Source organism: Pomacea canaliculata, linkage group LG3 (genome assembly GCF_003073045.1).
Source record: "Pomacea canaliculata isolate SZHN2017 linkage group LG3, ASM307304v1, whole genome shotgun sequence".
Lineage (NCBI taxonomy): Eukaryota > Metazoa > Mollusca > Gastropoda > Architaenioglossa > Ampullariidae > Pomacea > Pomacea canaliculata.
Window position 1 is genome coordinate 31,594,361 of NC_037592.1, and position 21,542 is coordinate 31,615,902.

At 42.3% G+C, this 21,542-nt stretch overlaps 1 protein-coding gene across 1 annotated transcript in view; it reads left to right on the plus strand.

Moving 5' to 3' along the window:
- The window catches only part of LOC112559617 (protocadherin Fat 4-like), a 79,723-nt gene extending 64,563 nt beyond the window's left edge, over positions 1-15,160 (plus strand). The window contains 14 exon segments of the mRNA XM_025230953.1: positions 5,355-5,541; positions 5,850-6,100; positions 6,753-6,934; positions 7,125-7,470; positions 7,874-8,049; positions 8,320-8,697; positions 8,700-9,261; positions 9,263-10,573; positions 10,932-11,125; positions 11,127-12,668; positions 13,121-13,221; positions 13,650-13,963; positions 14,214-14,425; positions 14,928-15,160. Coding sequence (XP_025086738.1) covers positions 5,355-5,541; positions 5,850-6,100; positions 6,753-6,934; positions 7,125-7,470; positions 7,874-8,049; positions 8,320-8,697; positions 8,700-9,261; positions 9,263-10,573; positions 10,932-11,125; positions 11,127-12,668; positions 13,121-13,221; positions 13,650-13,963; positions 14,214-14,425; positions 14,928-15,011 — 5,840 coding nt within the window. The 3' untranslated portion in view covers positions 15,012-15,160.
- The last annotated feature ends 6,382 nt before the right edge of the window (positions 15,161-21,542 follow it).

Consider the following 21,542-nt stretch of genomic DNA (forward strand, 5'->3'; position numbering starts at 1 on the left):
TTCCGCTTCTTGTAATCCTTTAAAAAGTGCTGAGTCGGTTTTGACATTCAGCGCATAGTGCACGTCTGTTTGTGTATCGTATACATGCTTCGTATCAACCACATGACACCATGTCATTAAGGTCTGTCACGATTTTTTATATAAATTGGATTCTAAAATTCCTGCTTTTAAGAAGAAGAGGTCAGTGGATTTTTAGGGCATATTTAGCCCCAAGTTTTGTTGTTGGGTTTTTTTGGTGGGGGTGAGTGGAGTTGCAGCTTTTCAGCTGTGAAACTGTCGTCATGGTGACAGTATTTTGATACCTAGGCTACAATCTTTAATATTTAAATAGCTTAAATATGACATTTAATATCAAATATAAAAGCATGTTCGTGCTTCTTGACCATTCGTGCAAACAGCTGTTCACCCGAAGTGAGTGTTAATTATTATGAGCACCTACAGTATTGTTCACATGTAGGCGGGTCCTGGCTGGCCTCGGGTCAGTGTGGACGGAACAAGGTCGTGTTTACATGAGGAAGGGACAAACAGTCTGCCCCGAGGGAGGGAGGAGGCCACTTAATCACGCAGTGGTTTGCCTTGTTCTCTGAGTTGGAATTCTTGTCGAGCTTGTAACCCACTTACAGGCCGGTCAAACCGATAACCTCTGCCAGGTCCCAGACTGTCTCTGGTCCGCATGTTGGCTGTTTCTGTGAACAATGCGAAGATAACAGAGAAAAATACTTTGACGAACTGGAAGCTGTTCTTATGTTACGTCCTTTTATGCTTGTAATTTTATGACATTGCAAAATGTTGTCTTCGTGGGTTGTCACCCCTGACAAATGCAGTCTCTTGAAACGCACGTGCAGCCGCGTGTTGAACATCACAGACGTCATTTTCCGCATCCGTCGCTGATGTGTGACGTGTCGTGAGGTGCTGCACTCGGTTAGGTAACGCACCGTAAGCTCAGTGCCATGCCTGCGGCCGCCGAGTGCTGGCTGTATGAAGGCCTCACCTGCGCCGGTGTTTGTGGAGGATGGGGAGGATGCTCGTGCTGACGTCTGCTGAAACAAGAGGCTAGTGCTCACACGTGTCCATCAGTGACGTGCTGATAACCACCCTTCTTCCATCCCCACCCCACCTCGATGAAGTTGGTTCTCGGCACGAGGAGCTACGCCGAAACGTCATCGCTCGAAAACCCCACACACACACACAGACACAGAGAAAAACAACAAACAAACAAAGCCCCTACACGACAAATTGCTGGGAGCCGCCATTGCTTGGCAAAGTTACCTCCTGCGCCAGCGCCGAATGCGAAGAGCTCTCGGCAAAAGTGAGCTTATGTGGAGGAGAGGTACAGACTTTCTCGCACGAGCGGTCCCGGTCCTACAGCGTACAAACAACTGTTTTGGTTACGAAACCGTGCTGTGCCAACTCCTCTTCCCTCTCAACATCCCCCTCAACCCCTCACACACACACACCCCGCCAACTTGTTTGCAGGGACCCGAGCTAAATGATAACGAAAGGCCTTGTTTTGCGATGGGTGTGTGCGCGTCACCGGGTGTCCGCCTGATTTAACAAGATTATCTGTATTTTGTGTGTGTCTTTAGAAAGATGTCAGCTTTATCGGGCCGCCACCTCTTCCCGCTTACACGCCTTCCTTCTCTAGTCGACTGACTTCACTTCTCTCCGTTTCTCGCTTGTTTATGTCGCGAGTCGAGGAAAGCAGTGTAGAGCGGACGTGGCTGAGGAACAAGGGTAACATGACCGCCGCCAGCAAGATGCCACAAATCCTGTCTCAGGGACCGAACCCAGACTGTGTGTGAACGGTGTACACTCATGTGCTTTCTCCTGAGATATGATGGCCTGCAAGTCTTGGGTCCAGTACTTCTTGTGTTGTATACATCTCCTCTGTCTGATGTCATGTCACTCACGCCATGCCATGTCATGTCAAGACATATGGACAGAGGTCTTTCTCCTACCAAGCCTTATCAACTTGGAACGGATTACCCGTCGGCCTTCGTCACTCAGCTTCTCTTATCACCTTTTTTTGTCTAAACTTACCCATCATCGTGCATAGCGTGTGTCGGTAATTTACTTTGTGTATGAGTGAGTATCCGTAGTAGAAGTGAGCGTGTCTGTTATATGCGAATATGGGTGCATGGTTGTTAGTGATCGAATTTGTATATCATTTCTGAGCAAATCATAAGAAATATCATAATCATAAGCAAATCATAACTCTTCGTTATTACTATTATTATTAGCGATTGCTTATGATGCCCGATGCTCCTCGAGGGGTAGCGAGGAATAAACTGAAGTTTGCTCAAGAGTAAACAGACTCATAAAACGGGTGGAGGCATCTGTTTGGTGGGAAAAGTACTGACTGGCCTTTCTGATGGAAATTAATGAGAATTTCTAGTGTCTGGTGCTGCCATCTCACCCGGCAACTTGCGCCTCAGTCGTCTGGTTCTCTGGTAGTGTTTCTGTCGTTTTGTTGCTCGCTCGGATATTTTCAAAGTTTGCATGATCTGGAATCTCTGTCGCCGCTCTGAAAGCAAGGCTGTAGCGTGTTATGAAATCCTTAATTGAAATAGCAAGGAAGTTCCTCGCTGTGCCGTGGAAGACGGCGACCGTCTGGTAGACTTTTCTACACCATTGCCAATGGCAGGGGAACGAACTCGGGGGTCTACGAGGCAGGTAGGATTATCTCCCCTCCTCTCTTCTCTCCCTCCCTCTTTTTCTTTTTTTTTTTTTTTTTTTTTCCCTTCAAGTCCGGGTGTTACCTGATGCCGAAGCTTGTCCTGAGAACTGGTTCTGGCGTGTGGTATGGGTGCGATCCCTTCATCGTCAGTAGAAAGGCGCGTGGTAAGGGGACGCATGATATGTGACGTGCTCCGCACGTGGCAACGGCACGCACGACATTCTTGTGATGGCACCAGCAGGTTGGGAAGGCGGAGAAGGAGCCGAGAATGGGTGCGCGTGCACTAGCAAGTCTCGTTTTCTCTCTACCCCACTCCCTCTGTCCTCCACACACACACATCTCGACCCCTTCCTGTTTGTCATCATGCCTGAGGCCATTTATCATCACTCTCCTCCTCCTGTCGAATGGTGTTTAGCTGCGTAGTCAAACTGCAACAAGCGCGGCGGGATTAGAGTGATTTGGGCTTATCGGTGAACACAGAGACGCTGGAATGTAACAGAGCATGTAAACAAATTAAACTAAACGATCTTTCACATTTTTTTTTTAAGAGAGAGGCAGGGTGCGCAATCACTTGACAAGTTTGCCTCTCTAATTGATCGGTCGGCTGGCTTGAAAGGGTAACTGCTTCTACATTGCTGCGAGGGAGTGGTGGAGCCGAGGGAGAGGGGAGGGAGAATAAAGGAAGCAAAGGAGAGGTAACTTGTGATAAAGAGTCCTTGTCGGCGTGCGCCATATGCAAGCATAAACATTTCCCACTGCGCCGCCTCTGTATTCCCGCCCTGGCGGTATCCGACCTGACCTGAGGTTTTACCCGTCAACAGGTATCAGTGGCAGAAACGGAGTTGCCTGCAGCACAGTGACCTCACTGACCCTGTAAACTGCTGTATACACAGGAGTCGGATTAAGCCATCATTATACACACCTGTCGTTGGAGAGAGTTCCACGGATCTGACGACGGTTTGAAGGTGCGCGGATAACGGGCAGCACGGGGCTGTTGACTGACTTATCGACTAGGTACTGGTTATTAGTAAACAAGGCGAAATATTTGTCAGCATGAGAGCTAAGGGAGGTATGAAGATAAACTAGACAATAAAGGCGGAAGATGGGGAGGGGGCTGACCTGCCAAGCAAGGATAACAAGCAACCAGTGGAACCGTGTTCTGTAGTTCCCTTTACTATTGCTAGGAACTGAGAACTGCTAGAAAGGAGGCTAGTCAGGCTCGAACTTCTTTTCCTCCTCCTACAACACACACATATGCGCATTTCAAGTCAGATATTTCTGGGGGCAGGAGTTTGAGCACGATAAAGAAATTAGGACTGGGGTTGTCCTTTTTTTTTTTTAATATTAACGTTGACTTTAAAAGCAGGAGCGATCGTGTCCTGTCCTGTGGAACACGAAAAACGACGAGGTTAATTTTATCACATTTTCACAAAAGTTTTATTAGGTAATCCAGGATTTTCAGTATCCGTTGAAAGTTGCTGTTGGGGTTGACGACAGTACATGGCGCGGACGGTCCTAAAAGGTAGAAGTCAGTTCATGTGCTGTACTTTTTAATGTGGTGGTGAGACTTACGATGCCTTTAGCATGGTTTGGTGGGAGTGATTGTGGCAAAGGTGTACCAGCAGTTTAGGGAGACGAGTAGAACACACGGAAATGCCATTCCTTCTCTCCGAGTTCAGGCTCACTCCTTCGGGTACAGATTATGTCTTAAACGAAAAACCGTTAATCTAGATGTTTTCTTTTATTTTTTAGAATATTGATTCCGCAAATAGCTCGACGAATATATAAATTGCTTTTCATTTGTCATTCTAAGATTACGCTCCGCAAAAGACTCCCTATCCTAAATCCCCTGACAGGGAGTGACCCCCGTCTCATAAATTACCGCCGAGCAAGCCACTGTCATCAACTATCCGCCTGTTGGAAGGAGGAATCAACGTCAGGACTGGGGTCAGACGAACTGAAACCATCGGTGGAGCGCTGGCCACAACTTGGGCTTTACCTGGCGCCGAAGATGTGAGCCGCGAAATAGAAACCCCAGTCTACCCAGTCACCTTTACAATCTGCGCTAAAGAAAAATACCCTGACAAGTTTTGCACCCTGCGAGACAAATGAAGTACAGTGGCTGGCTTTCCTTTCTCCGAAGTGGGGAGAGAGAGAAAACACAAAAAAAGGGAGGGGAGCATGCAGTACACATCTTGTCATCCCTGTATCTTGTGTCGTTATTTTTCATGGTATGGAAACAAAGTGATTGAGTAGTACAATGTGTAGGGATGTTGGCAGGCTACAACAGGGTTGTGCCCTAGACTTTTGTCATGTCTGTAAAGCTTATGGATTTATTTACGCTCTGAGAGAGAAACTGCCAGGCTGAAGTAGACTGATGAATGGGAAGTGCTGCAGTTTTCATCATAGTCATAGTATATCTTTTTCAGCTTGAGAGGAGCTTCCTGCACACATTTCTCAATGTCTTTGTATCATTTCTCTACAGTATATTTCACAAGCAAGCATGGCTCAATTGAACTTTGATTAATGCTCTTTTCATTTTTTTTTTTTTTTTTTTTTTTTTTTTTTTGGTCACATCTGCTTCTCTTTCAATACCTTTTCATCTAATGAGCAACATTTTTTACCACATCTTTATTTAATGACTATCAGCATGACTCAGCTGCCTTTTGTTTTTCAGGCATCCCATACCCACTAACTGGCACAGGAACTGTCACAGTGTATGTCAAGGATGTCAATGACCATGCCCCAGTGTTTGCCACTGCCACCCCCTACGTGGGGAACGTGGTGGAAAATGGGAATATTGGTCAGGTAGTCACTACTGTCACTGCCACAGACTTGGATGAAGGAGTCAATGCACAGATATTGTAAGTGGTATCACACAGTATGGTGCTCTTGTAGGGAACTAGGCCATCTCATAAGAATACAAATGCACTTAATTAATAATTATAATTACTTTTATAATTTCTTCTCAAAGACTGTAAGAGAGTTGAGCCTAATTTTGGGGTTTTGACAATTCAAATTAATTTCCAGCTCTTTTATATGAAAGTTAATTGGAGTTTTTTGCTCAACAAATCTTCTTCCATGGTGTATTATTCATTGACTTTCTTTCTATCTAACTCACAGATGCTTTTCTAGAAGCATGCTTCACATTTTGCATGTTGTTGTGATTCAGGTATAGCTTGGGAGAGGCTTACAGTGACCTTTTCACTGTCTTGCCTAACACCGGACAGATTATTGCTATGCAACCCTTGGACCGTGAACAACAGGCAGAATACAACTTAGTTGTCATAGCAAAAGATCAAGGAATCCCTATGACATCATCTTCATGCAATGTTGTGGTCTATGTTGATGATGTAAACGATAATGCACCCCAGTTTGAACTCGCATCTTACACTCGAAATATATTGGACCCAACCAACCCAGGTTTGTGACTATCTCTTTTTCTTCATGGTATTACCATAGAGTTTAATTAGCAAAAGATCTTTCATAAGTAATTTCAGAAACCTCCCTTCATCTGGTTCCAAGAGAGAAAATCACACAGATACCATGTTTAACTTTTATCAATATTTGGTCTACTTTTAGCTTCTTAGTTTTTCTATGACCGCCATTTCAGGTTGCATAGATTATTTGATCCTCCTACAGTTGTTGATTCTCTAGCACTTTAATGTCTGATGTCTAGCATTTTAGCTTTCCAGCATAAATCGTTAGGTGAATCAAATTTTTTCTTATAATTATTGTTACACCAGAAATGCTTCATGCTTTAAAATTTGTCATTAATATAAGAGATACTAGAAAGGGTAAACTTAATGCAGAAAATAACTTTCTCTTCATGAGGAAGTTTGCTGACATGCCATTAAAACAATTTATTCATTAAATTCTTTTTGTTGTCTGGTAAACTAAGAAGACAAAATACTAGAGAATCTTTTAGTAGGTGGGTACTTTACAAAACATGAGGCATCAGGAAAGGCACAGAAGTAATGAAAAGACATTTATTAAAATATTAATTGGTGTGGCCATCATGCACTGTCACATTTACAATTTTATCTTAGTTCTCTTAATCTCCTGTTGTTCTCAGGTGACTTTGTCATCGGTGTTACGGCTGTGGATCCTGATAGTGGCAACAATGGCAGAGTGGTGTACAGGTTTCTGAATACAGACATCCCTTTTTCCCTCAGTCCTGAGACTGGTGTAATCACTGCTGCGCAGAAGTTGAGTGGTGGGGAAAAATATTCCTTTCAAGTGCTTGCTTCAGACCTGGTGAGAAAAGTTACAGCATTCATGTTTTGTATAAATGGTGCAGCACTTTTGATTGTTTCTTTTCTGATGATCAAGAAGAACCCTGTATTTCTAAAACCTATTTGGGCCTTTGATTTTTAAAAAGAATCTTGATTACATGAAATGATAGTAAAGCTGCTAACTTTAGTATGCTATGTTAATTCTTTTGCAGGGTTTGGTACCACAGAATCAAACAGTATCTGTTACAGTACAATTACAGCAAATCGCTGGAAGCCCACCTGCTTTTAGTGAATTCCCACAAACCCTTCGTATAAGGGAAAATTCTGCAAAGTACACTGGGGTGACAACTGTTAATGCCGTAACCTCACGTAGCAGTCGTGTCTCTTACTACATTGCTGGTGGTAATGTTAATTCTGCCCTGGCCATCAATGAAAGCAATGGGACTATCACTGTGGTAGGACTCATTGACTATGAAGTAGCAAGCTCAGTCACTCTCTGGTTAGAAGCCCGTGACATGGCAACACCCTTCACTGTCAACTTACAAGCAGCTGTCGATAGCCATTGAGGATGAAAATGATAACATGCCACGATTCAAAAATGGACTTATGAGACTAGCATCTTGGAGAATCGACCTATTGGTTTTTCTGTCGCCAAAGTGAGCATACAATCTTTCCACCAAATTTGTCTTTGCATAATAGTAAATGTTAAAGTGTAAGAATTAAGCCTTGGTGTAGCCTATAATACTACAGAATACTGCTGTTATTCCAAACCACTAGATATGCACAGAAAAATATGTTGCATTCATTTCTTTAATGCGGTGCCTATGTTTTAAACTTTCTTAGTGAAAGGGGAGACAGGAAAGGATGAATTATAATTTTTTTAAAATTAAAACTCATCTTCAATATTTTTGTCAATTAAAAAACTTAATCTACACAAATGCTTTCTCTAAATTTCAGGTAGAAGCAACTGATATAGACTCTGGTGTGAATGGACAGATAGAGTTTCGCATTGCCTCTGGCAATGAAAACAACACCTTCGGAATCAACAGCTCCTCGGGCGTTATCACCACTCGTAACTCAGTGGTTGATCGAGAGGGCATAGAGCTGTACTATCTGGTGATAGAAGCTGTGGACAAGGTGAGTCTTTCTCTCTGTACATTTGCAAATGGACTGTGCTATTATCTACACGCATGTATACAAAGACAGAAGCTCTTCCTTGAGAATACTTTTCAATATGAAAAAGCATGAGTGTGCATATAGCAGAACAGCCAAGACACAACAAAATTTGAGACTGGTGCAGGTTTGTTTTTTTAATAGTTGGAAGTCTAGTGTAATATGCATGGAATGTGTTTTTCTTCAGCTGTGAATACACTGTTGAATGCTTAAAGTCAACATTGTCATTTGCAGGGAAGCCCAAGGAAGACAGCAACATCGACAGTAAAAATTACCATACAAGACCAAAATGACAATCGACCAGTCTTTTCAGGCCTTTTCAGTGTTGCTGTTCCTGAAGACCTGCCTTTGAACTCTGTTGTTATGACAGTGACTTCCACAGACCGTGACACTCCTCCATATGCCAATGCTACTTATCAGTTCATTTCTGACTCTGAGTCTGTCTATTTTGCGATTGACCCAATGAGTGGCATCATCACCAACATCAGAACCTTAGATGCAGAGACTAAAGAGAGGTATCGTCCTAAAGTTAGCGTGTCAGACTCTGTATTTACTCAACAGACAGAAGTTACCATTCGTCTTTTGGACGTCAATGATAATGCACCGCAGTTTGGAAGCCCCTGTCTTTTGACTTCAGAGAGGGACAGCCACGAGGCACACCTATTGGCCAGTTATTGGCATCAGATCTGGACATCAGCTCTCCAAACAAAGATTTCTACTTTTCTCTGAAGCGGCCATCCACCCTGTTTGAACTGGATGCAGAGACTGGCCAGATCACAGCACTGACCAGCATGGAATTTGGTCAGGCTGAGGATGGACAGGTGTCCATGAATGTTTACACCTTAGAGGTGCTGGTCACAGACCTTGGGGTTCCCTCTTTATCTTCACAAACAGTTGTTACCATTTCCATCACAGATGCAAATAATCATGCACCCATCTTTGAACAAAGTGACTATATGTCAGCAGTCCCAGAAAATGCAGGTGTAAGGACTTCGATTCTACAGGTTCAAGCCCATGACTACCTTGATGTGGGCATGAATGCAGAAGTTAAATACAGCACATCTAGTGGAAATGGGTCCACTTTTTTTGGAGTTGATGAAACCACTGGTGTTGTGTTTGTGAGCCAGTCTATTCCAGGGACTGCGTGGCCGCTACTATTCTTTGGTCATTACCGCCACTGATAAAGGCAACCCACCACAGTCTAGCGTTGCTTCTGTTGTTTTAAGTGTGACAGATATCAACAGATATTCGCCTGTCTTCCTAAACAATTCTTTCCAGTTTAATTTACTGGAGGATGTGCCACTAGGCTATTTGGTGACCACATTCAGTGCCACTGATCAAGACTCTGGCCTCAATGGTCAGGTTCGTTTCAGCATCACTGGAGGCAACGAGGCAGGTCTATTTGCGCTGGACTCTACAACAGGCCGGCTTACAGTGGCTGGATCACTTGATTATGAGAAGCAGCAAGCATATATGCTAAATATCACTGCATGGGATTTGGGACTGCTGAGCAAGTCTGCAAGTCGTATATACACAGTTTCTCTCCTTGACATCAATGATAATGACCCCATGTTTAATCAGTCTGTTTACTATGCATTTGTGCCAGAAAATGCATCCCCAGGCACCATTATACTGATTGTATCTGCTGATGATCGCGACAGTGGTAACAACTCCATTGTAAAGTATGCACTTAGTGGAGATCCATCTGCTGGGAGAGAATTTATCATTGATGAAAGCCAAGGTCTGATTTCCACTAAAGGGAACCTGGATTATGAAGCTCGTGATTTCTATTCCTTGAGTGTTACAGCTTACAACCCAGCTTGGGGTAACAGCACAATGCGTAAGAGCGTGGCACAGGTCCGAGTGTATGTCACAGGCATCAACGAATATCCTCCGCGGTTTGTGCAAAAGTCCTATTCAGTCTCCGTGAGCGAGTCTGTTGCAATGAATACAACTGTGCTAACTCTTCTTGCTACGGATCAGGATAAGGGAGTGGATGGTATAATATACTACTACCTAGTTGGAGCCAGCAACTTGCAAGGCTTTGCACTGGAACCTTTGACAGGAGCACTGAAGGTAGTAGGGCGGCCAGATTATGAATCCTCACCTGTTATCATCCTCACAGCTCTTGTGAAGAACTGGGGCAGCATCGCTGGCAATGACACCGACACGTGCATTATCAGTATTACTGTTAAAGATGCCAATGACCCACCAGTTTTTAAAGAACAGATCTACATAGCAAACATTCCAGAAGATTCTCCTAAAGACACTTTGGTGAAAACTGTTTCAGCTGTTGACAATGACTTCCAGGAAGAGAACAGACAGTTTTCTTATAAAATTGAAAGTGGTAACGAAGGCAGATGGTTCAGCATTGATCCCAGCTTCGGAGAAATCAAGACCACTGGCTTTGGTCAGTTAGATCGGGAGACTGTCCCAGACTACCGGCTGATTGTGGTGGCCATCGACAGAGGAATCCCACCTCAGACAGGTATGCAAGCAGTTTTTTTTATGTATTTGTATGTTGAATTGTTCTTTAATGTTAGCTACATTGAAGGAAAGGTAATTTGTATGGCATGATGAATAACATGATGACTTTTCACAATTTTATGGTGTTTAGACGACTTTAAGAAGTTGATGTTTTCAGAAAATAATGGGGATTATGAGAATTAAAATGTTAAACAAGTTTGTTTTTGGAACTTTTGCTTTATAGATCTTGAGTACCCGTTTTGCTCAGTTTATTTTGAGAGGTGGTAAAAGATGTAGGCTATTAAACAAAATAAACAATTCTAAAGAAGTCAAGCTTTTTTAATTTGTTTAAATCTTTGATCTTTTTTTATTTATTTAAGGTACATGTACAGTGACAGTGCACCTGGATGACAAAAATGACAATGCACCAGCCTTCAGTCCCCCTAATTTGGTAGCATATGTGGTGGAGGGCAGACCACCTGGTGAGCTTGTCATAAATCTTTCAGACAACACAACTGACTTAGATCTGCCACCCAACAGAGGACCATATAATTATCAGGCGATTTCAGGCAATGCCAGTGACTATTTTGAAATTTCCGTGGAAGGGCATGTCCTTAACAAAAGTTGTTTTGAGCCGTGAAGACAAGCCCCAGTTTAATATCTCTGTTGTTGTTTATGACAATGGCCAACCACAGATGTCCTCAACCTTGACCTTCAGAATTATTGTGATGGACATCAACAACAAACAGCCTCAGGAGAGACCCTTGACAGTGTGGATGACACTTTTGCAAGGTATGTCTGCTGTCGGTGTCATTGGTGATGTCAGGCCTCTGGACATGGATGTTGAGGGTAGCTACCAATGCAGCATTGAAAGAGGCGTTGGCTCTTTATTCGCTATCACAAGAGGATGTAGCCTCTCCATCACAGCTGAGCCTGACAGGACATCATATACACTAAATGTGTCGGGGTCTGATGGTGCTTTTCCAAGAGTTTATTACACCATAACGATCAACATCCACAAGTACAGTCAGGCTATGTTAGATAATTCTGTGGCAATTCTTTTGGACAGAATCAGTGCTAGCGAATTTCTAAATAAATATGATGCCTTTTTAAAGGCCATGCGGGATGAATTTGGCTCCTCCAGTTCTCCGCTTGTTCTCAGCATCAAAGAGGACCAGCTTGACCTGTTTGTGTTTCTTGCTGTTGAGAACAGTGGAGTCGCTGTGTCTCAAAATGAACTGATACGGCGACTCAAATCAGCAAAGTCTATGATCGAGAGCAAAGTCCCAGGGTTGAAAATGAAAACTGTGCCTTATCAGTTGTGCTCAGTGAGTCCCTGCCAGAACGGTGGTACATGTACTACTCAGGTTTTGATGACAGCCGGTTTTTATGTGCAAAGCTCAGACTACAACATCCTGACCTCAGCCACGCCTGGCCTGGGCGAGGCATGCCTCTGCCCTCCAAGCTTTGGAGGAGATCTATGCAAGACAGCCCAGGAGAAATGTGGACAGAGCTACTGTGCCAATGGTGGTACATGCCTGAGCACCAGCTGTCGGTGCAGGCCAGAATGGACCGGTACATACTGCGATACCGATGTCAATGAATGTTTGAGTCACCCATGTCATTCAGGTGGGATCTGCTCCAACACCCCAGGATCCTTCACTTGTGATTGTTTACCAGGTTACTCTGGTGAGTTATGTGAAAATGTTATTCACTGCTTCAGTCAGCCCTGCTGGAATGGTGCCACCTGTGAAGACCTGTCAAATGACTTTATTTGCCATTGCAGCTATGGATACTTTGGTAAAGAGTGCAACAAGTCGAGTGTTGGCTTTAATGAAGGATCTTTCCTGACTTTGTCCCCCATCACAGAGTACAGCAAACTGTCTGTGGTACTGATGTTTGCCACAGTGTCTGCGAATGCCCTGCTGCTTTTCAATCCAGTCATTCTGAATGGTGTGGCCAGCTCTAGAGGCTATATTGCTTTAGAGATTGTTGGAGGGCATCCAAGGTTTTCTTTCAATCTGGAAGGACCTGGTGCATCTCCAGTAGAAGTGCTTGTGCCATATGTTGTCAATACCGGACACTGGTATCGCCTAGAGGTCAACAAACAGTCAAGGGTAAGCAAATTCTGTAGTTCTAACCCTAACCCTGTGGAATCATATGCTCTTTGCATGAAAGTTGGTTGAGCTATTTAATTTGCATGTTTAATGTAAAAGATATGTGCTTCATTGGATTTAAGATAATAGACAAGGCAAGTTCAGAATGGCTATTAAAGTTATTATTACATCAACAATTCTGCTTCCTTTGCTGGTGCGCTTTATCATGGTTCTATCATCTTAGAAGTCAAGTGCAGTTAGCAGGCTATAACATCTTGTCATACTCAGGTGATCTATGCTGCAGAATTTCAGAATTGGGGTGCAGTGACTAGACTACCTGTAGAGTGTACCACCCACTCTGTAAAATGCATTAGAAAAAAAAAGTTGTTGTAACCCTTCATCTCATGTAAGTATGCATACAGAATGTAGCCCAGATAAAAAGAATGCTTTCACTTTTTTCCTTTGATCTGCAGATGGCATCTTTGGTTGTACAGAAGTGCAATACTGGTGGGACTGAATGTGAACCTTGTGGCCAGGCAGATGGTTGCTCCAAAAGTCTTGACTTTCCACCACAGTCAGTGCCTTTTTCGTTAGATGGGTCCTTTGGATACTAAAACTCAGTTTTAACCAGAGAGGAATAAGGAATAAAGAAACATTAAGAAAATACCTGTTAATTAGCTACTGTTTAAATGGCAAAGGCTATTCACAGTTCTTCCTCTCTTCCACCTGCCATGTGTAACCTGTTTGTATATTTCTGGAACTCTGGGAAATGTACAAAAGAAAGAAGGTTGTCATCTCAAATGTTGCCTTGGTCATCCTTTCAAGTGCTTAATTTTATTGTTTTTAAGATCGAAAAGACTGGTAACAATGATGATTCGTACCTCTGTCTCCATTTTTATCTATCTTTCTGCTTCTAATGGTGGTTGCCCATAGGAAACCTTGTACAAAAGATTGTGAACCCTTCATGCAGCATTAAGACAATTAAACATTATGTATTTACAGAACATCTGGAATCCAAGGACTGAGCCTGACCATAGGCGGCATTGAGGATTTCTCCTTGATCCAGGGTCTGTTGGGTGCAGTCAAGAGCCACGATTTTGTTGGCTGTGCATATTCATTCACCGTCAATGACAGAGACGTTCTCAACAAAGCTGCAGCTATAAACTATACTCGGCTGAGTGACACATGTCCCCGCCAGCAAGAAGAAAGTCTGTGCGTTGCAGGAAGTTGTGCCAATGGAGGAAATTGTGTAGATTTGTGGTCACATTCAGAATGTCTATGCCCAAGCCAGGCATCTGGTTTGCGATGTGAAGCAAGTAAGTGTTGGGTTTTGGAGTATTAAAATATCATCTGAATCGAAGCAAACCTGTTAACTTTTGAAAATAGCACAGATTGTGGCCCCTTCTTCCCTGCTTAGTATTGTTTTATTCAATCATCTCACCCACATCCACCCTCAATCCCATTGTCAGCATTTGACCGTAACAGTTTAAATCTATTGCTTGCATATCTGTAAAAACTTGTGACAGATTCTTCAATACATGACTGACACATACCTTTTCCTTACAGAGTGGCAGCCATTTGGATTTGGGCCAAATGCTAAAGTCACTTTCAAGACAAAGGAGACTTATCGGCGTAACCAACTTCTAAAACAAGCAGTGAGTGGCCGACGCCGAAGAAGTGCATCAACAGCCTCAGACCTAATGCTCCGTGTTCGAACTAAAGGAACAGATGGCGTTCTCTTTTATGCCAACACTGCATACTCTGAACTAATTCTCTGGGTAAGACATATGAGAGCCAATCATGCCAGTCACACCATAATGTCTAGAGTTATTCTTCAGAGAGTGTGTGTGTGTGCTTGTTATCAGAAAATTAGGATGATGGCCTTTGGGCTTTATATTTTACCTGTTGCACACAGTTTTTCTCTGTGTGTGACACCTTGGGTCTGATCTAGCTGATGTAACCTCAAATGCTGGCTGCATCAAACACCAGCAACCAAACATACTCTGTGTGCTGACTGCATACAACTGTTTCAGTTATGAAGAACTGGGCAGTTGGTATTTGAGACCACTTGGTTACCTTTTTTTTTTTTCAGTTACATTCACAAAACTCCTTCCTTTTTTATAGTTTCCCTGTACATTTTGCATTTAGAATGACTAAAAAAAAGTAATAATAATATTGTAATCATGGCAGTTTACCAATAGATAGGGTTTATTCATGATAGATGGCAACTTGTTTGTGCACAAGGTTTTTATTAATATGCTTTGATCTACTCATTTGCAGATGGAAGCAAGTACTCTCAAGCTTGTTGTAAACACTGTGGAAATGGTCAATGCCCCACTTAGTCCTTCAGTCAGACCTAGGTGATTCTGAGTGGCACAACATTAGTGTGGCAACATTGGGCTCAGTTACTTACCTGCAGATTCAAGGAGGACTTCAAAAATCACAGGATTTTCATGCAAGCTTAGACATTACATCCCTTGATGTCCAGACCATGGTCATTGGCGGTTCACGAACTCTGCCCAGCGGTCAGCTATTAAAAGGTGGGGTTTTGTCAAAAATACCAGTAGTTGTCAAATTTTTTTTTTCACTGAATATTTAAAGAAGAAAGTAAATTTTGAGCCATCTGTCAAATTGTTTAAATGTTACAAGCTATGTTAGAGAAAACTTGCTACCATTTGTTTCAGCATTTTTTATTTTAACCTCTGCTCTCTAAAACAATGAGGGCAGAAAGTCTTGTGCCTTTGAGAATCAATTATTTCACATCAATTCCATTCTTAGGCTGTGGTTTTGTGGCTAACCTGGGAGGGAAATAATTTTAAAGAGCTCATGTAATGGTGGTCTCATTCCATACCACCTGAAAAGAAAATTTGTTCCCCAAGTATTTGCAGGTTCATTGTAATTTTTTCTACGAGAACATATTTTGTCATATTCCAGTATTTTTTCTAAAACCTAAAGTCCTTGCAAACATTCACCCCTTCTTGATGTTCATTTTATATGAAACATTATTTACCAGGATGTAAACCTTTTTTTGTTTTCTTTTGTGGTTGCAGGATTTGAAGGTTGCCTATCAGAGTTTCTTGTCAATGGAGAAAAGCTACCTATAATTGGTTCTTCTGATCGCTATGATATTACAGCTACTAGTGATGTGACCACCACCTGTTCGGCTCTTTGTGATAGCAACCCTTGTCAGTTGGGTGAAACATGCCAACCTGATGGAGAATATTTTAACTGTTCTGCAGTTATTGCTACACCTGCCTCCAAGTCTGCGGGTCTAGAACCAGGAATCATTGTTGTTATTGTTTTCTTCATTTTGCTTCTAATCGTCATCGTCATTGTATTCGTTGTTTTCCGCCTGAGGCGCTCATGGTTTCACCGCTGTCTTCCAGTCAAGGGAGATAAGTCCAACACCACCCTGAAAAGCGGTGAGAACAGTCTGCCTATTTCTAGAGATTCAAGGTATGCAGAGAACTCACAGCTTAATGAGCAGATGATCATTCAGAATCACATAGCAGAAGAACTGGCTGGTCAGAAAGCAAGTGCCCTGACTGTCCGGCCAGATCTCATTGGCTCTAACATGTCAGGCATGCCCCAGCCTACACACTTTGCTGATGGGACAGTCATAATAGAAAATGTGGATAATCATGATGTGACTCACCTGGTGGGAATTAACGCAGATGAAATGCCTGAACATTATGATTTGGAGAACGCTAGTTCCATTGCTCCATCTGATTCTGATGTCATCCAACACTACCAGAGATTCCGTCACAATGATCTCAAGCCCCGATTGCACAGCAGTCACCATAACTATCACAACAAGTTTCATGACAGCAGTGCAGCATTCAGGGAGACTGCTCACCAAAGGCAGAGTCCTGTCTCACTTAATGGATCTGCACTTTCAATGCCAGCTAGAAACTCCCCTCTGGTGCTGCCTGGTCAGGCTGGGCGACCCAGCTCAGCTCTTGCTGCCTTACGTGGGAACTATACAGCTCGGGAAAGTCCACGGATAGGAACCAGCCCTCTAAACAACAGCCATTCACGTGGGAGTCGCAGCAACTCGGCTCATTCCCTTGGGAGCCACCACAGTCATAGTTCCTCCTCCTCAAACCCTCAGCTTCCTAGTGGCCATACTGCCTTTGCTGGCAAAAAAGGAAATAAAGGACAGGGTGTGTACATGCGGGGACTGACAGTAGATGAGGTGAATCGTTTGAATGCTCGAGCTGACATCAAAAACACAGCCAGCATGCTGGAAGCAGTGTCATCTTCTAGCAATGATCCACAGCATCAGCACAAACATGTGCACAATGCCCATGCTCAGCATGTGCATCCTGATGATCGCATGGAAAGCAGCATTTTACTGGAGCCTCCAGACTCCAGTTCTAGTGATAGTGGCGCTAATGACTCCTTCACTTGTTCAGAATTTGAATATGAAAATGATAGGGGTGGTCGTCTGGACCCTGGGACGATCATCTTTTCCAAACTCGCAGAGGTGGATGAAGGTGACAGTGGTCCAAATACTTTTACCGGCTGCATGGATGATGGTCTCAATTCTAATGGAGATTCAGTTGGCAGCACTGTTGCCTCGGACAGTAGTAAGCCTGGTGCAAACCCCCTGCATCCTAGCAATGGATCTTTTGACTTTGATTCTCTGCTTAACTGGGGGCCCAACTTTGATAAATTAGTTGGAGTGTTTAAAGACATTGCTCTCTTGCCAGATTCAAACCAAACACATGTAGAGGGAGCCACTAGTAATGATTATGAAGAATATGTATGACAGAGATAGTATTTATTTATCCAAACCACTGAGCCAGCTTGTTCCCAAACTACTGTGAATGTCAAACCTATTTTTTTCCCATTCTTTTCTGTGGACTTGTGGATTGTTTTTTGTCTGGTGATTACAGTTTGTTTTGGGAACAACAGACTGAAAGTGACTTGCCATGAAATTACTGCCTGGAAATGTACCTCAAAACAGAATCAAATGTATTAGTGATACACCAGCAACAGTACAACAAATGTAGATGAATGACTACTTTCACAAATCTAGATATGAGAATATGAACATGAGAAAATGAATATGCAGTGAACATTTTAAAAAATGCATAAGAATGTTACACAAATCCTGGTGCGTGAGGTTTCATGTACAGACCTCATTTAAGTGTGACTGACAGTCCATTGATTGGACTCAGAATGTGCCAGAATGCTTATGAACTGTGAAATTCCGAAAACTGTGCATTGTCAACTTGTGCATCATTCCGTCATTGTGTTTGTGTTTTATGTCATCAGTTTTATGCTGATGTTTTCAGGATAACAGGCAAGATAAGTTTTTCAACAATCTTGCCAAAATGTCTATGCTTACTTTAAGAGAAACTTTTGAGTTTGCTTTTTTAATTGCACTAATGGTGATACTTATTTTAAGTTGATAATGTATTACTTTTTAAGAAATGATGTGACCCTAAAATCACCATTCCTTTGCTACAGTAATGTCATACTTATGGTCTTCCGTTTTCAGAGCCTGAAGACAAAAAAATGAATGAATGAAAGGATGAGAGTTAAAAACTGTTAAATATACTCCCCCTTAATAAAACATCTACCTGCTGGTGGAGCATTCAAGTATTAAAAGATATTTTAGGGGCACTTTGACACTGCTTCCTTATGTTATTCATTACCAAGGTTTTAATCATGTACATAATGGCATTTTTGAAAAGCCTTCGAGCCTTGCGACTTTGTAAACTACATGGTCACAGTCAGCCAAATAAATGTGTTATGCTTTTTTTTTTTGTATGTTTGAATACAAGTGAAACTTTGACATTAAATGAAATACTCAAAATATAAGAATCAGTCTAATGTTTATTCTTCATTTTAATGGTGTTACTGTTCATATTAGATATTTTTGTAAAAAGGAATTTTTGGTGTCTTCTTGTTCCTATTCGCCCCCAGTGGAGCATAGGGTCACAACCACCCCCCACAGTGCAATTAGCGTGTTCCCGGTTTCTGTAGCATTTAATTTTTTTGCAGGGTGGGGTTGCTAGCCTCATGCCCAACCCTCCTCCTTTATCCGGGCTTGGGACCGGCAGGTTACCGGAGTGGTTTCCAGGCGGAGTTTTTTTTTTTTTTGGTGTACAATATCATTAATTATTTACACCATGCATTTAAGAAAGTTCAATACAATTTCATATTTCTAGTCATTGGTTCAAACAAAACTAACAATACTTGTGAAAATGGGAGATGAAAAGGAGGAGAGAACAAGGATATGTGTACAATGGAAATTAAATATGATACAGCACAACCCTTTTACAAGTGCTGGTTAACTTTTGCTCGATCTGCCTGTCAACTACAAGATGCACAATTTAACAGCTCACACCAAGCCATTCCTACCATACGACCAGAACAATGAGAGAGCGACGTCAATGGTGGGATGCCCTAAAATGCAATTGATACAAAATCATCAGGGATACACATAACCTACCTCCTGACACCTGAATCTTGACACCCCATCCCCTTTGCTTTTATTAGAAGCATTAAACTTTTAATAGATTGTACCTAATCTGAGGTTGTAGAAAAAAATTCTGAAAGTAGCATACCATCAATTACAATAAGCATATTTTCATAGTGCTCGGTTGTGACGTTACTGGAAGGCTACAATTTAAAACTGTTAATGTGATCGGCCCTGAATCTTTTACAGATGTCGGACTGTCTGCAAAGACTACTAACATTTCTGGGACAATGGGGGGCATTCAAGGTTCACTTGGTTTGCGACAGGAGCACTTCCACAACCCACGTTTTCATGGTCATCAACAGTTTACCCACAACAAACTGCTCTAAATGTCCACGCCCTAACTATATGAGTACATGATTTATGAGGGAAAATTTGAAAAAAAAAAAACAATAGAAGAATACTGAACAAACTTATTCATGTAGTGGATTTTCACACTATTGTTTGCTTCAATGCGCCACACAAAACAATCCTGTTCCAGTTCTAGTAATAATAGTTCTGGGAAGCATATTCTCCAACCCACCCACCCCCAAAAAAATTATATAGGGAACCACATGGCGAAATCTCCAGATATAATCTTAATTCAGAATAAAAATAGAATCGCTCAAGCTGTATAGTTTGCATTTTGCATGGCTAAATATCAGACCAGTTCCCATCTCACGGAAATACAGTTTCACAAGGTTTGGCAAATGGTTACCCTATCGCCTATCAGAAACAAGGAATCGTGAAGTCAGTCGGATTTTTCTAGGCACAACGTATTTAAGTCTTGTGAAAATGGCACCGGAATGCTAAGCTTTTTGCTCAATTATGACTATTATCATAAGAGTGGGTCTTGCAGTTTTAGACTGGAACGAACATGTCTATAGAGACAATACATTTGTCGGTGTGGAGCTGTACCCTGGTTAGAACAATTTCGGTTTTGAAAGTGGTTTGTCTAAGTCGTCTCCGGTTGTGCTGAACACTTGCTTTGTTGTGATTTGAAGTAGAATCTCTAACATATTCATTCCAGTCTAAAACAGCGAGACCCATGCGCATGTCATACTGTCTAGTGTTTGTAATGTGAACACTATTCGGCAGATGGATCATGCACACATTGTTAAAACTTGCAACATAATATGTGTCCCTGGACAGCGTGTAGTCCTCTGGATGTTTATAGAGGACATGGCTGTGCAGACAGTCGCTCACAAGCTTGACAGCAGCAGAATCAGTGGCACTATTAGAGATGGTATATGTAAGATTGCCTGCATGGTGTTGCTTGGTTACACTTGTCATGGATGTTTTGGGAGTGTGTAATACACCTATCCAACAATTAAAGTGCCTTAGTCTCACAGGGTTGCTATTCCGATGTTCAATACACCAGTAAACATGACCCTGACCTGCTGTCTTGTCACTGAACTGAGGGCGCCACGTCTTGCCGAGGTTCGCTTTACTACCTTGCGCCAGTCTTTTTTCATCCCAACTTTTACACTTTTAGCAACGTGCCACCTCTCGTTAATGTTTGTAACATCTTTATTTCTCACTAACTTATTAATTGCCACGTTACGGTCGTGAACATCATCTTTAATTATGACACCTGACGGCATTCACCCTTTTTTTTTTTATCCATCCTCTCGCAGCCCACAGCCTCGTGCCGCTTGGTGCACACGTCATCTTTGGTGATGTGCTGAAGATTTAGAACCTTTTTGGGTCGATACTGCCCAAGTAACATCATCAATGTGATATGAATGTTTTAGACATGCGTGCCTAGCATCTGTCATCACACTGATCCCGTCGGTCAGAAGAAACTCTTCTGCTTGAAGTGAAACTGCGACAGAGTGGCGCTTCAAGAAGTCAACGACTACAAATCCGTGGCAGCCGTTTCTTACAAAATTTATCATTTATATGTCTCAACTTGGCAATCGTAGCAATGTTCTTTATGGAATGGAGATAATCCCCGATGTATGTACGCAAGGCACATTCTTTTACTTACAGAATAATTTCACCTAGCGGAGACTAGTTCCAGACGATATCATAAATCCGTTAGGACAACCAAATTAAACATGATCAGCCCATGCCCATCCATTTTTGAAATCTCAACTTCAAGCGAAGAGGTGCACGAGACTGAATGTGCATAACGATGATACAATAATGTCCTCGATCACCTTGCCTTGCTCACCAACAGACATGAACCGTGGGGCTGCTTTTGAGGATGATGAATGAGCTCTGTGTTACAGGTGTGGATTGCTGCCCATTTGTAAAGGTACGAACATTGCACCCAAACACAGATGTACTTCATGTCAGTCACCAGGGGAATAAACTGAAAATGTTGAATATCGTTATCTCTTATGAGTAAAGAAAGATATAGAGATATAAAGAAAGATAGACGAAACCAATAAAAATAAAGTTTTAAAATTAAGTTGTCTTTG